Source organism: Anas acuta, chromosome 7 (genome assembly GCF_963932015.1).
Source record: "Anas acuta chromosome 7, bAnaAcu1.1, whole genome shotgun sequence".
Taxonomy (NCBI): Eukaryota; Metazoa; Chordata; class Aves; order Anseriformes; family Anatidae; genus Anas; species Anas acuta.
The window spans coordinates 35,573,959-35,588,847 of record NC_088985.1 but is presented as its reverse complement, the minus strand read 5'-3'; the positions used below and the strand labels follow the sequence as shown (position 1 = coordinate 35,588,847).

General features: G+C 40.3%; 1 protein-coding gene across 3 annotated transcripts in view; it reads right to left on the bottom strand.

Annotated features, from left to right (window-relative positions):
- DOCK1 (dedicator of cytokinesis 1) overlaps window positions 1-14,889 on the bottom strand; it is a 258,548-nt gene that overhangs the window by 224,372 nt on the left and 19,287 nt on the right. For 2 of the 3 annotated variants that reach the window (XM_068689182.1, XM_068689180.1), the window contains exons 5-12: window positions 14,389-14,485; window positions 10,740-10,888; window positions 7,523-7,658; window positions 5,914-6,071; window positions 5,261-5,342; window positions 4,698-4,833; window positions 4,279-4,351; window positions 2,000-2,142 (exon numbers count right to left, since the gene is read on the bottom strand). In XM_068689182.1, the coding sequence (XP_068545283.1) occupies window positions 2,000-2,142; window positions 4,279-4,351; window positions 4,698-4,833; window positions 5,261-5,342; window positions 5,914-6,071; window positions 7,523-7,658; window positions 10,740-10,888; window positions 14,389-14,485 (974 nt within the window). The remainder of the gene's footprint in view (window positions 1-1,999; window positions 2,143-4,278; window positions 4,352-4,697; window positions 4,834-5,260; window positions 5,343-5,913; window positions 6,072-7,522; window positions 7,659-10,739; window positions 10,889-14,388; window positions 14,486-14,889) is intronic. The other variant, XM_068689181.1, reaches the window with a different exon arrangement.

Sequence of the window (14,889 nt, the reverse complement as noted above, 5' to 3'; positions counted from 1 at the left end):
AAAAAAATGGAGACCTGAGCAAGATAAGGATTTGTGCCTTTGGAGCGATACCGTCTGGAAGACATCTTGGCAGGGAGGAATTAAGGCACGTGTTCAGAAGCAGGTACATGCAGCTTTCTCAGGGACAGGCTCATAAAGCCAGGGATTTTGGTGAACACTTCACTACAACGGGTCTTAATTCAGAAGAAAAACAGGTTAGCAGGGCCTTAAAGCATCAACTGGAAGAAGAAAAGCCTTCGGTCAACAGCTGACCCCTCCGAGGCCTGCACTGCGGACGCGCGGCGGGCCTGCAGGGCCCTTTACAGGAAGCCGGAGTGAAATCAAATTCCTCCTCCTCGCAGCACTGTGAGAGCAGACTTCTCTCATTTCAGGCTCTTCAGACTCGTACACACAGGGTCTTGTAGGAACACGGTTATTAAGCCATTAAGAGAACTGCCTCAAGCTTTGAACTCTCTCAAGCTCTTTCTAATGAAACGTTTATCTTCCACAGGAGAAAAGAAGGAGAAATGGCAAATTTTTCCACTGAAAGTGGAGTTAAATCTTACACCCACCCAGAATCAGAACCCCAATGAAGACCCCGACAGCTAACACATACCCTGAACTTCACCTCCACCACCCCATAAGCTGGTTTCATTGCCCTGACCACACCGACGACAGCATCAGCTTTACTCAGCTGGTATTTTTCTCCTCAGTAGTAGGAGACACTAAAGCCAACGCCTGCCAGCTAACATCAGGCACTCTTGTTACAGGGGAAAAAAGACGCTAAACTGAAAAAAAATGAAGTCTTACACACTTGGTAAAGCGACTAGCAATTAAGTTGAAGCATGAAATAATTACAGCAGCAATTTTCTGGGGAAAAAAAAAATCCCAAAATTAAAATCTATGAAAAAAATACCCCAAAAACGTTCATCTATAAAACAAATTGTGGGTTATCCTGTTACACACCCAATTAACTACGCGTTCTTTTTGTGGAGATTTGGCAGCTCGCTTTCTCTTCCACTAAAACCTCTTACAAATGGCGATGCTCTGACTTGTTGCCAAGGACAGTTCGAGCAGCTGCTATTTCATCAAGCAGTAACTGTACCCACAGCGACCGGCTAAGCAGCAGCTCCTCATCCTTCCTGGTTTGCTCGGGAGGTTTGTCTTAGGGAAAGAATTGAAAACGAACCCAAGAAGCTGCAGTGAGTTTCCTCCTTTCTGATGCACACCGGTCACAAGGGAAAAATAACGGGAGGGAAATCAGGTCTCAGTTTTCCCTTTAGTTAAATGAGGAATTAAAAAAATAAATAAATCAATTTTGAGTTCTACTTACTGTAATACATGATCTTTCCTGTGTCAGTTGGTCAGATACCCCCTACAAATCCTACTCCAACACAACCTGGGAGCTCTGTGCAGGCCTGCCTAACAGTATATTAACTCAGACCAAAAAGATCAAAGCCAGTACAGTAATAACAGAGCCACACAGTTCACTTTTTAAATTCTAGGCACATTACGAAGTGCTGTGTACAGAAAAGGTAATCCGGTAAAGACCAAAGGCAAAAAAAAGCAAGGCTGCCCTGTCCTGGGGCCATTCTTCCCCCCTGATGGGAGAAATTCCCCGGTCATCCTGACGGGAAGCCAACTGCTGCGAGTGCAGCTGCCAAACAAGCAGAAGGAAGGGAAGGAAAGGACTATTCCTTCCTTCAGCACGAGGAGGGCAAAGTCCTCAGCTCCAGGGCATAAGAGCCGACTTCCTGAAGCAGTTTCCAGCCCAGAAACACAGAGGTGTCCGAGTGATGGACACTGCAGAGAAAGCACTGAGTCTGTGGGGTTGACACTGAGGGGCAAAAGGCACGGGGCAGGAATAGGAGAATGAGCCTGAAGGAAGGGGAACAGTGCAAATATATTTTCTGGTACCAAAAAAACCCACTCCTGATTCCAAACTTAAAATAATCCCACACTGCAAATGAAGCAATGAGCAATTTTACATACACCAGCATACTTAAAGAGCAGTACGTACCCTGACCCTTGTGGTTGACTTCTTTAGCAGCAATCACTTTGTTTATAACAGTCTGAAGGAAATCATTCTCCCCTGCCACCCTGGGTGAAAAACGGGATGATATGTTCAGCTGCTTGTGTCGAATGGCGTCATCCAACGCTAGCCTGGAGGATGCACATGACGACCAACACCAGGAAACAAAGGGTCACAGAAAACCAGAAGTCACAGCAACAAGGGAACACAAAGATCATATCATAGTTGTGACAAAGAGTATTTATTAGTCAACGCAAGACAAAGGACAGGAAAGGTAACAAGAAAGATATAGGAGACCATTAATCAGAAGAACGCTGATCTACTGGAGAGAAGTACAGCAAACTCGCGGTGTTACTTCTTCCTGCAGGAACGTGCATGCACAGCCCCCGCAACACTTCATGAGGATAGGAAGGATGTCTCCCACCTGAGAATCCCCTGTTAAGCAGTGAAAACCTATACAGGCAGGCTTTGTTTGTTTGTTTGTTTGTTTTTAATGTAAGTATTTGCCTGCAACACCTCCAGGGTCACTTCAGTGGTGCTCTAAGTGAAGCAGCAGTGCACACTGTCTGAGGGAAAAGCTGCTCGAAATCCAACAGAAATGGCATAGGACAAGAAAAGCAGATAATCCAAACATTCTGTTAAACTTGATGAATAAATGAAAAGATGAAAACTATAAATAAACGCCAGCATTAAGTGTCATTTAAGTAATCTTGCCAAGTGCTTTTGACAGCCATTGTGTTGGTGGCTAGTGAATGAATACAAACAAACAAAGATATGAAAACAGAGTCGCATGTGGTACAACAGAAGCAAAGCATGGAATGAGAAGAAAAATGTGGCTCATATACAGCCTAAGTCTACATTAGAAATAATGACACCAGTATTCATTGCGTGCTTTCACATTATTCATGCTGTTTGGAATATACTTTTTCAGAAGAATGTTTTAATCTAGTGCAGCAAAAAAAAAATATCACATTGTACATCTTTTCAAATAGCTGATTTATATATACAGAAAAAAATAAATCAGTTTTAATGGAGCAGAAAACTAGATGTTCCATTAGCATCCACTTTGATACACAAAGATTCATTTTCATTGCATATTTCCACACTCACTAAAAGAAAGCTTGCTATTGTTTACCATACAATAAACATATCATGAAAGCTCTCTTCCCTAAAAACCTCTATTTCCCTTAAAAGATGGAATTATGATTTTCACAATAACACCCTCTACACCACTCCACTGATGCAGTTACATACCAGTAAAACCATTTTAGACCTTAGGCATAAATCCACTACCTGCAGCACCTCACAATCTGCTCTACATACCCACATCGTCAAACCACAGGAGCTTCCTAATTTAGGCCTTTTTGCCAAAATTAAGTTAATTTGAGGCTGCATTATTTCAAGCTCTTTGGGTGTTTTTGTTTGTTTCTACTATTAGAAACCCTCTGAATACCCATTAATCAAGGAATTTGGTTAACATGTTAATATAACTTCATCTTTCACCATGTTGACCAAGAGCAATAACAACAAAAAACCTGCAACCAAGTTGCTAGATTCGATTCAAGGATGGAACCAGAAAGGTCTGCATTTTCAGATGACTGAAACCAAGACCAGGTCCATGCAGCAGACTGGTCTTTATTGCCTAGATCAGCTAAAATATGTGCAGCAGACAAATCTCCTTTAGCATCCAACCAAGATACTTCAGGTTTCTGGTAAAGTCTCATATGAAATAGCTGGAGCATGAGAAAGTATTCCAGAATGTATATCAAGCCAGCTTTCAAAATTCTCAACCTTTGTCATCTTTGTTTGTACAATTACTGTGGCCCCTGCCATGAAATTATAACTGCTACCAAGAAAAAGTTGTATCTTATCACTAGCTCATTTCACAGATGTCCCCTGTCATGGATGCTGGAAATGCTGCTGGTCCTTTTCAATCTTAGCCAGACTTAAACCAGCAATGTAACTTCTTTAAGCATTTCACCTCTCAAACATTATAACCTGACATCTTTAAACAAAGAAAACAAAACTGAGAATGCATGCCTTAAACTCATTTAAAATTAAAAAAAAAAGTTCCTAGTGCTATCACTATTATAAATAACAATTCTTCTCAGTAATTTCCCATTAAGTACTATCCAAGATAAATTATCAAACTGAAATAACTTCAGAATACCTACAGAAAGTTTCTTTCAATCAAAGGTTAAACTATAATTAAAAAATAAATCATAATCCTTCATCTCTACTTATTCTTTAAACTATTCCCTACTTACGGCTGAAAGGGTATGAAGTGCTGTTTGTCCTCATCATCAACTTTTCCATTAATTATGTCGGTAACATCCATTACTGAAAATGAAAACAAAGAACACGGAATTTAATGATCTACACAGGAAGAAGGGTTGTGAGGGGACACCCTGAGGGTCAGGAAACAGTGATTCAGCACAGGGATGAAGCTATCAACTGCACAGTTTCAGGATATTCATATAGCAGAACAGCATCGTGTTTTAAATGAGCTTTGGCATCTCCAGCTCCATGCAAGTCCTGAAACCTACAGTCAGTTCTGCAACACAGGAATAAGCCTGAACAAACCAAACAATTCTGAGTTTATAAAACACCCCAGGAGTTTCAAACCCCCAAGTTTCTGTGCAACAATATGACATGAAACACACAGATACAGTGCACAAGAGGTTACCTGCTACTCCAAAGGGTCGCCGGAGCCCAGAGGTTAGCTTCCTCGTGTTGTTGTCCCTCAGTTCCATCCTGCCCACTCGCACAATTTGACAGACAAAACTGATTTTGTCTCTTTTCAGGTCTTTGCTGCCAAGGTCCTAGAAATATTAGTTTCATTGGATTACTTTACAATAATGGAATTTCAAGCCTCATTTCAGTACGCAGAAGAACGTTTGTTGCTCACAATTTGCCTTCGTCATTCTAGCCTCTAGCACAAGAGCTAATTGTTCTCAGAATTAAAAGAATAATTGTAACAGGAGTTATAAGTCTTATCCTGACTTCTGTGTGAATTAGTTCTTAGGAGGCCAAATCATTTCCAGTAAGTTCAAACTTCAGAGAGCAACTTCTGCTTTAGTAAGGTGTTCAGAATTTTTCATTGCCACTTACGAGAAGCGTCTCATGTGAGCCTGCACCAGCAGAGGTAACTCTGCTGATCACAAACAGCTTGTTAAACTCCTGAGTTATTCACAAGACGTGAGAGAAGCACTTTAAAATTTGCAGGCTGAACCAGCCCCCCAGACTTACCGTGAACACTGCTCGGAGGTTATGCAACCTGTCTATGTCTTTGGGGAGTCCAGAGCTCGACCAGCGCACCAAATAGTTTTCACTGAAAGAACAATGTTTTGAAGACTTTTTTGTTTAAGTGTCTTCCTTTAACATAAGGAATTTAAAATCAACTGCAGAATTTACAGAAGTCTATCTTAAGCCCAATCTATCCATGCTAACCAAATTAATATTTACTTAGTAGACAGCTGCCATTTCCCCTTGCATGCATCATTTATGAACGAAAGCAACTCTTCAGCAACAAAGCATAAGAATTTCTCTAAAGAAGCAGGGGATGTAGAAATCTAACTCTCAGATTGCTGTCAAAGCTGCTGTTAAGTGAGGACACAGCCTCGCAGGTGTGCTCACGTCTCCTTTAAGGCCAGCATTTGAGGAACTGAAGACACGGTGTGATAAGGAACAGCACGACCCTGCAAGGTACCCAGGGTGAAGGTCCCTTGCCAGATGCTGTGCTGAATACAACCATGAAGTGCTGCTGCATTACTTCCCAGATAATCCTGTCCTACACATTTCACAGAAATTTGGCTTCCATAAGCCCCCTCATCCTGCAGAACTGCCTCACTGCTCTAACTGAGGGCGCACAGATGAAGGAGCACACTCAGGAGTACACTCACCTGATGAATTTTGATTCCAGGGGATCATAGAGAGACATCAGGACTTCAGCATCTTCTCCTATTTTGCAAACTACATTTTTTAAATTTACAAATAAAGCAAATGAAGGAGTGGCAGCAAACTTGGCTTGTCTGTTGATATCAATATTCTGTTTTTGAGACTGTAATTGAAAAACAGAAGAAAATTAACTTAGCCTAACAAATATCTAACCATTATGAACTTGAAGTCTTCCTAAAGCCTTAAAGACAGAAAAATATGGGTTATCTGTTGAGTGTCTACTCCCATCCTCTTTGTTTATACTTGAATTTACAACAAACTGCATTTTTTGGATCTATCTTGAAGTGCCACAGCATAAGGAATAAAAAAAAATGATTAAAAAAGATGTGTTGATGCATTCACATATTAAAAAAAAAAAAAAAAAAAGGAAGCTGAGCAAATGGAAGCAAGAGAGCCTCAGATGTACCTGACAAAAAAAAGAAACTTGTTCTTTTCTCTGCCTGCTGTGGCAGGTACAGAGCACCAAGACAGACAGGAGAGGGAACAGTTTCTACAGGTTACCCACCCCTCGTCCTTTAGCTCCTGCGAACTTTCCATGAAATGCTTCACCTAGGCAGAACGGAGAAGCACACATGGGACAAAAAAGAGATGGGAGGAAGGGCACTGGAAGCAGAGAGCCTCTTCCCATCGGCAGCAAAGCGCTTTGACCTCTTGTCCCAACCCCAGGTCCCCTGCTGCGAGGACCTGGAGTTTTGGCACCAGTGTGCCAAGTCCCTGAACAGCAGCTGATGTTCAACAGCAAGCTACAAACCTCCTCTTAAAAGGCTGTGAGCAATGTGAAGAGACAAGACAGGACAGGATGTCTAGATGATGGCTGCATAATTTCATATACTCTACTTCTTACAAAACTCAAAGCCAGGCTATGATCATGGAAACTGGCTGAAGTGGGGACAAAGAAACAACTCTGGATACAAAAATGCATTAATTTCAATTCTGTTCAAATTACCATGTTTCTGCACCATGTTTGGTGAGTGCTGCAAGCGTGTCTATGACCCTTACAACTCAGGAAGACACGGGAACTTGTTAAGCTGCACTGGCACGCTCATGAGCAACGTGCTTCGCTACCTCATGCTGCTGGGAAGACTCCTCACAATGGAAATGTTTTTCCTTTTAAAAATAAAAATTTGAATTGCAAAGAAGTTGCCTGTTCAAGTCTGAGAAAGTCTTTACGTTTGCCCCTGTAATTCAGCAAACAAATTTTTCAGGATTGGCATACATAAATCCCACAAATACGAGGACACTGTTCTGGGTGATTCTCAAAAATAAAACCTCATGAAAAAACGGCATATAAGTTTGTTACAGCTGCATCTCTAAGGCAAGTCTAGCCGATTTATTGATATGTCTATACCGTGATTTCTAATAATCCCTTTAAAGGGAAGAAAAACACAAAAATTAAAAAGCCTATGCCATGAGTTCTTACAAACTGTTTAAGCCTGGTAACTCTGCATAAACATATCAAATTCTTCATTACCAATGCTAATAACAACAGTAACCTAGTTAAATTACAATCGTATGTTTCAAAGGGAAAAGCTTCAGTTGCTTTCTGCATCTTACTTTTTCCTCCAGCAGTCTCTCTTCAACTTGCTTGGAAGCTATTTCGTGTGCTCGAAAAAGGCTTATTGTGCTCGTCTGCTCCGGGTCCAAAATATTGCCATCTTCATCTCTAACAACCAGATCTAAATCAAGAATTCTGAACAAAACCAAAACATGCTGGTGAGTTAACAATGCTCAAGTAACTGCTTAAAACCACCTGCAAAGTGCTAACGGTTAAAGTTGTGTGCACCTGATGTATGGTAGGAATCATTATCTGACAACGGGATAAAATAATTTAACACGTTGCCAACCCAGGAGATAACCACTCCCGGCTGGAAGTCACTTTTTCCCCACAGCACAGACAGAACTGATGTAAGTTAAATAGCACAACAGCTGGGGAAGTAATTTCTTAAGGAACTACATTTGCAAGAGAAGTTGTCTGCTCCTCTGATTCATCTGACAGTTCGAACAAACAACATCTACATTCACGCCACATGCAAATCGGTCACTTCATTGCTTCCCACTCCGTGCTCTCCTCCACAGCAGCATATTAATCATGGTTTAGCAGAAATATACAAAAAAAAAACAAGAAGGCAGAAGATGTTTCTCTTTATTTAAGGCAGCAGCCAGATTTCTGGCAGCAGGGTGTTAACATCCACCATTATCTTCTGCAGTGGGGAAAGCTCCTGCCATAATCAAGCCCAATCTTAGGAAAGATTTCCTAAATTTTTCCACTTTACTGTAGTGCTGGCACAGGAACCCAGGATAAAGAAATGTCCTGTCTAGGTTGCCCTGTGTTCCCCTACCAATCTTCTCTGCTCACCTCCCCTTCACTACACACGGTCCCAAATATTATCAGCTGCTAATCTGTGGTCACCCCTCATGAGAGAGCTGCTCTAACTTTGTCTTTGAGATGTTTGATCGTTAAGCTTAAGTCAAACTTGCAGAATCTGCTAAGCCACCCAGAGAGGCTCATGGTTTATCAGAGCAAATCCCCTTGGGACATGACCTGTAAGCACTGGTGGAGAAGAGCAGGAGCTGTGGGTAGCTCCTTGCCCCCCCGACGAGAGGGAAGCATAGAGGTTTGAAACACCGCCCTGAGCAGAGTCAATCGAGAAAACCCTCTAATTACTCACACTGCAGTAACTGGAAGGTGGATGAACATCACTCACACAAGTCACAGCGTGCAGGCAGCAGCTCATTAAGAAACACCTCCTCAGCTCCACCTCACAAAACCTCAGTAGCCCCTGGCCCACCAAGCTCACAGACACGCTTCCTGCTGAGAATGGGGCTTCACCACCGAAGCCTAGGAGAAAAGCAGCCCAAACCATGCTCCTTGGGACAGCAGTCACAGCAGGGGATGCACCTAGTGGTACCCTAACTGCATGGCCTGAGGTGAATGACAGCAGAGATCTTCTGCAGGAGACACCAAGTGGACCAGAAGAAAGCAGAACTCAAAATCAGAGAACAGCTGATCATCCAGCCTCTACGCACAAGCAGGACAAGGATGTCTGCACGGATTATCAAATGAACAGCAGCAAACACTACTTTGATTTCATTTGTTTTATCCTTTAACTTGAAAGCGATACTCGGGAGAATGAAAAAATGAAATTTTTCCTTAAACGTTCGCTTGCAGAAATCTGTAACTGGGACAAGGAAGATGTTTTCCCAACAAAATTATCTGACCCAATTTCAGGCGAGCAATATAAATACAGCCTCATAAGACTACTTTTACTTCCTCGGTTATTTCGACAACATGCAATAAAATTGTCATCTTTATTTATAGGAAGATCTTACTTACAAATCAGCCTTTCACAAAACAGGAAAAGTTAGGATATGATTAGATCAGAAAACATTTATAAAACGCATAATGAATTCTTTCTGTCCAGATAGCGAAATCATCGCTCGTGCTTCTTGGAGACAAAAGTGAATCTATGACTACGCTGAGAAACATATGGGATCCTTGCAGTTGTGGGGATTTACTCAGAAGTTCGACTGCACTCTGCAGAGAATGTTCTGATCACTTAATTAGTCCATCAGCACATTAGGAATAGAAAGCCTAGCACAAGATGTTCTATTGTATTTGAATAGTGAGCATCTGGAGGTTATTCAGAGTAACTTTAACCATCTCCTCAGACAGATGGTAAAATACAGTAGCCGAACAAATAATATCAACAACATCTGGTTAATTGTCTACTGGGGTACAACAGCCCGTATCTCGGATTATACATGTTAAATTACTGACTGAACGGGGTTATTGACTTTTTTTTTTTGAATTGTGGCTTTTGCTGATAAAGTGCACGAATAGGAATACTGAAAGTTTGACAGTTCGTAAGGAATAAAGTACAAATAGCTGAAACCCGGTGAGTTATTTCCATCACGAGGAATTTAAAGAATGGTTTGCTGAATAGTTTTTCAGTCCCCAGTGCGCAGTACTACGACGCTCTCTCAGCATTCAAAATATTCCCTCAAATGCTTTCCTGATTTAAGAGGAAGGTATGATCCCTCACTTTTCAGTCAAAAGGGAAACTCTATGGACAACTTACATACAACCTGTATTTAAAAAAAATAAAGCTTTGATCCAGATCACTGTTTGGAAGTTATCCTATAATCACATGTTGATTCAACTGAATTACTAACATACCTGACTTTATGCAACCTATTCTGAGGTCATTCCTTTATTTTTAATGTGTTGTTTTTTTTTGGTTTTTTGTTTTTTTTTTTAAATCTGTTAATCTTTTGGTACAAGCCACATACTACATAAACAGAGCAACAACGAGCCAAACTCTGCTTCTGAGCCAAATCCTTCAACATCACATTACAGCATAAGTGACTTCAGGGCACACACAGCTGGTGGCATTGAGAAGGCAACAACTGTTTATGCTGCACAAGCAAACAGAGTTTAAATTACATCTTGAACAGAGGCACTACTTGCACTTTTTAACTGACCTTAAAGAAAAATCACACCTTCATACCAATATAAAATTTATAGTGTCAGGAAGCATTCTGTATTGATTCTACTTTAATATATGATTTTATATACTCAATTCTATACTAAAAAGATGCTATATCAACTTCATTCTTTATCATGCTGTAACAGGAGTTTTAATATATTAGTATTATATTTGCATAAATACAGGAATAAAAAAACCTGTAAGACATCACTGATAGCTAAGGTGTAATATACAAAGCTGATCTGGTTTTCAGCACAAACACTTGGAAAATACTGCTCACAAACCTGTTTCCGTAATCAATTTTTGCAGTCACTTTCTTTTTCAGTTCCTTGAGCTCATCTTGGGGTAGAGTCCCAGAGAGTATTTGAGATCTCCACTCAATAAGATCATATATCATGTGGCGTACACTGCGAAACATTTCCCTGTTATCTTGCTGTTTGGAGGGGAAAAAAAATGGGTAGAAGTTAGTTCTGAAGCGTTCTGAACATCCTTTAAATACACGTAATAAATTACTATTAGAAAATATGCATTTAAAAGGGTACAAGGGAAACAGGCATTGAATGAAATGATGTTTTCTTGGTTCATATCGTCCTTTCTGTTAGTGACTCTCTATAACAAATAGAGCAGAACTAAAAGCAGTGCATTGTAATAACAAAAGGTTCAGGTTCTGCAGCACTCCTTGTGCAATGCGTTAGAGAATCCTTTTCTCACCCACTACCCCTACAAAGTTAAATCTTCAGAATAATACTTCACAGTTCCTCAGTGAGCAAAGCCAAGTGCATTTGTACCTAACGAGTGCACAAACAACGTCTGAAGGCAAGCAGAAAACCAGGAAAGCCCAAAAAGCCTTACAGAAAAAGTTAAATACCTTCATTGTTTATAAGGAGCGGAACTAGGGATATTAAGGGGTGCACAACAGCACGTGCAAACTTTCCTTGGCAACACACAGCTAAGCGAGAACACGGGAAGAAAAAGCTTCACACTGAAAATGGCCTTTTCCAGAGCATTTTATACTCAGAGATTGAAGACCAAATCTTCAACCACAGAAGAAAATTTGACATTGGTCTGAACAACACAAATGTACAGTTTTAGTGTAGTTGAACAGTACTGTGCACAACCAAAGTTACAGCACGATGGCCTGTCTTTATTGTGAAAGACAATGTCAAGGAAAGGACAATGCTAAGGCTCTGAATGCTTTGATCTTACCCAGAAGCAATCTTCATAACCCTCAAAATCTAGCTAAGCCCTTAGTTCAATACATTCTTAAGGATACATCTTTCTAAACACCCTGCATCATCAAATTACTTAGGCTACGCACAGCTATCCTTCATTCAGACTATACCTGGGCCTTACTTGACTGAAAGCAACTAGAATTAAATAATTAAAATAAAGTTTAAACACTCTGCTACCTACAAAAGACAACAAAAAAATTGCAGGTGCAGGAAAAGAGTATGACTCCAAGACTCAGGGGGAAAAAAAAATATCTAACTGTGAAACGTAAAGACTTCAGTCTGTTCGGATTATCAAAAAGCTGACTTGATTATAGTGTGAGAACCTTCACAGAGCGAAAATACCAGTTATTAAAAGCTCTTTAATGTAGCAGAGAGAGACACAACAGGCTCCTGTGGCTGGAAGCTAAATGCAGACAAATTCAAATGAGAAAGAGGTTCATGATTTTCAGTGCTGCAGGCAATCAAACTACTAAGACGAAGAACATGCCACTTCCTCCACTATCTGCAAATCAGAACTGAAAGCCTGTTCAGCATTCAAAAACAAACTGTGGACTGAATAAGGGGATAGCCATGGTCATTTTGTGACGCTTGATATGCAAGATGTGGACAACACAGAACATCCTTCCAGTCTGTAACTGACCAGTCTGACACCTGTTATCTCCAGTTAACCAAAATCAAAACCCTTGAACCTCCCATCTCAATTTATATTGAGATATAAATGATGACACAGAACTCACCCAATGATGTACCTACTCAAACTACAGCTGTATCCACGACTGGAAGCCTTTCTGCCAGTGAAAGGAGGCCACTGGCAGCATCCCATTTGCCTGCTCCCGAATTCAAAGCTCTTAGTGAAGCAACACTCCTCAGCTGCTCATGTCTCCACAGAAATAAATACACAACTATGGAGATGGTACACATGAGCAGACAGACCAAGTGATTCCCACATTAGGGAAACTTTACAACGTTCTCAACCAAGTCTTTGCAGGTTCTGGAAGCTGTGTTTCTCTGGCATGAAGCACTACCAGGTTACGTATTAGGATAACACACACTCAAAAAGAGACATCAGGGCCAAAACGTAATCTGCACTGCCTTCGGTAACATGCAGCAGTGGAACCACGAATAAATACTAACACAGGTTTCACCATCTGGCCAATATACTGTTTACCAAACAGTTGGTTCTAGTGACATTTTAATTTTCTCTCTGTTCTATATTCATATTAATTATTAAAAAAAAAAAAAGAAAAATCTCTCTCAAATGCTCTTACCTGGTCTCTCTCAGCTTCTCCCTGTGCTTACTGCACTGTTCCTCCTATTTCACTCCTGCCCATTTATTTCTTCCCTGATCCTCAACACTTTACCTCCCTAGTTTCATGTTATATTAAAACTCTTTACATAGCATATTGTCCTTCATCTCATCTACTGCAACACAGGACCACTTCCAGCACACTATTTTTAATCTTAACTTTTACTTTCATGGGTATGATTCAAACCAACTTAAATCTATAGGACACTTGATTAGCTGCAATGGGTTTTGGGTCAGGTGCTCAGAAATTCTGGTTTCTGTCTCCCTTCAAATAACCTTTAACTGTAAACCAAGTATAAACTAGGCACATTAAAACTGTAGTTTCTCATTTCTTGCCATCGCCAGTTTCTGTGTATTAAGAGCAATAGTCCTTAGTGCTAGCTCGTGGTCTCAGTAACGTTATAATATTCACTCCTCATTATACAGCTTCTGTTTTTATGATTGAAGATTTCAGGAATATAAGGAACGTTAAAGGAATAGATATTCTGCATTAAACCAGGCTTTAAATGCAACACTTTAACGTTCATATTATTTCATGATAGTGACCTTACACAATCAGAGCATGAGAAGTCAGAGCTAGGGTACCTTTTCTTCAACAATATAACACTGGTTTACGTTTGAACCACCTTTTTTTAGGTTTATGTGAAAAAACTTATGCCTTACTTATGAATGCTTTCATCTATGCAGTTTCATGGCTACTGTATTTTTCTATTAACTCATCTGAGAACTTTGAAATGTTTACTGCTATAAATTCCTAGGAGTATATCATGTGTTTAGAACTTATATAAAAAAAATACTAATTTAAAGCATGCAATTTAAGGTCAATATATGTGAAGTAATCAATCAACTTCAAGTGCAAGAACAATGACATGTAAAAGGCCTGCATGGACGAATCTTCAAAGGTAGAGGTTTATACCCACGAATTTGACATCAAATATTCAAATTTCCTCACAAAGATTAACTGCCCTAACAACTGCCCTCAGAATAATTTTCTCTATTTCTTTACTGCAATTGTCTGTAGATTTGGAAAAATCTAATCTATCATCTCAAAAAAAGTTGGTGTATTCTGGATAATACCACTTCATAAAAAAGGATTTTCTATCTAGTCAGTCATAATTGCTCAACAAATTACTGCTGTATCAAGGTATCACTCTAAAAACCTGATTCTGCCAAGAAATACGGTGTTCTAGAAAGTATTCAAGCAATCACTACTGAGATTTGTGCCTTAACACATGTGATGCTGAATACTGCTTGAACATTAAACAGTCTTCAGAAACAGTAAGAGAAGGGGAAATCCACTAACAGGCTCCTCACTCTTCTCAAGGTACCTTTCATAGCATTACTTTTGTCACAAACCATGGAGTATTGTGCATGTTGAATGGGATTGGTACTTACGACGTATAACTGTCGCCATATTATGGACCACTCCCGGAGCGTTGTGGTAACCTCCTGAATCAGCGGGAGCTCATTGGGTATGACTGTTTCGTGTTGTCTTAAAAAGACAAGAAAAAAAAAGTCAGAGTTAAGTAATAGCTTGGGGTAGGACAGCAGAGTCATTTCTAGGAAGGAACCGGTCATTTGCAAACCCAGTCCAGCAATGACAGATTCAAAATAACACCACTGCATATTCATAAGCTAGCAAAGAATCTATCATCATGTACAGGAGAAGCAGCACACGCCACTACCACCGTGTGACGTAGAGGATATATCTGTAAAGGATATATATAAATAGGGTTGAGACTATGCTACTGAGCTCACTACTTTTTCCCCACTTGTTTCTATAGTCACAAGACACCAACACATACCTCACCATACCACTCGCTACTGAGATGCTCATTTTACACGAAGCAGCCAAGATATAAGCCAGATGTACAGCACACACAGTGCCACAATGCC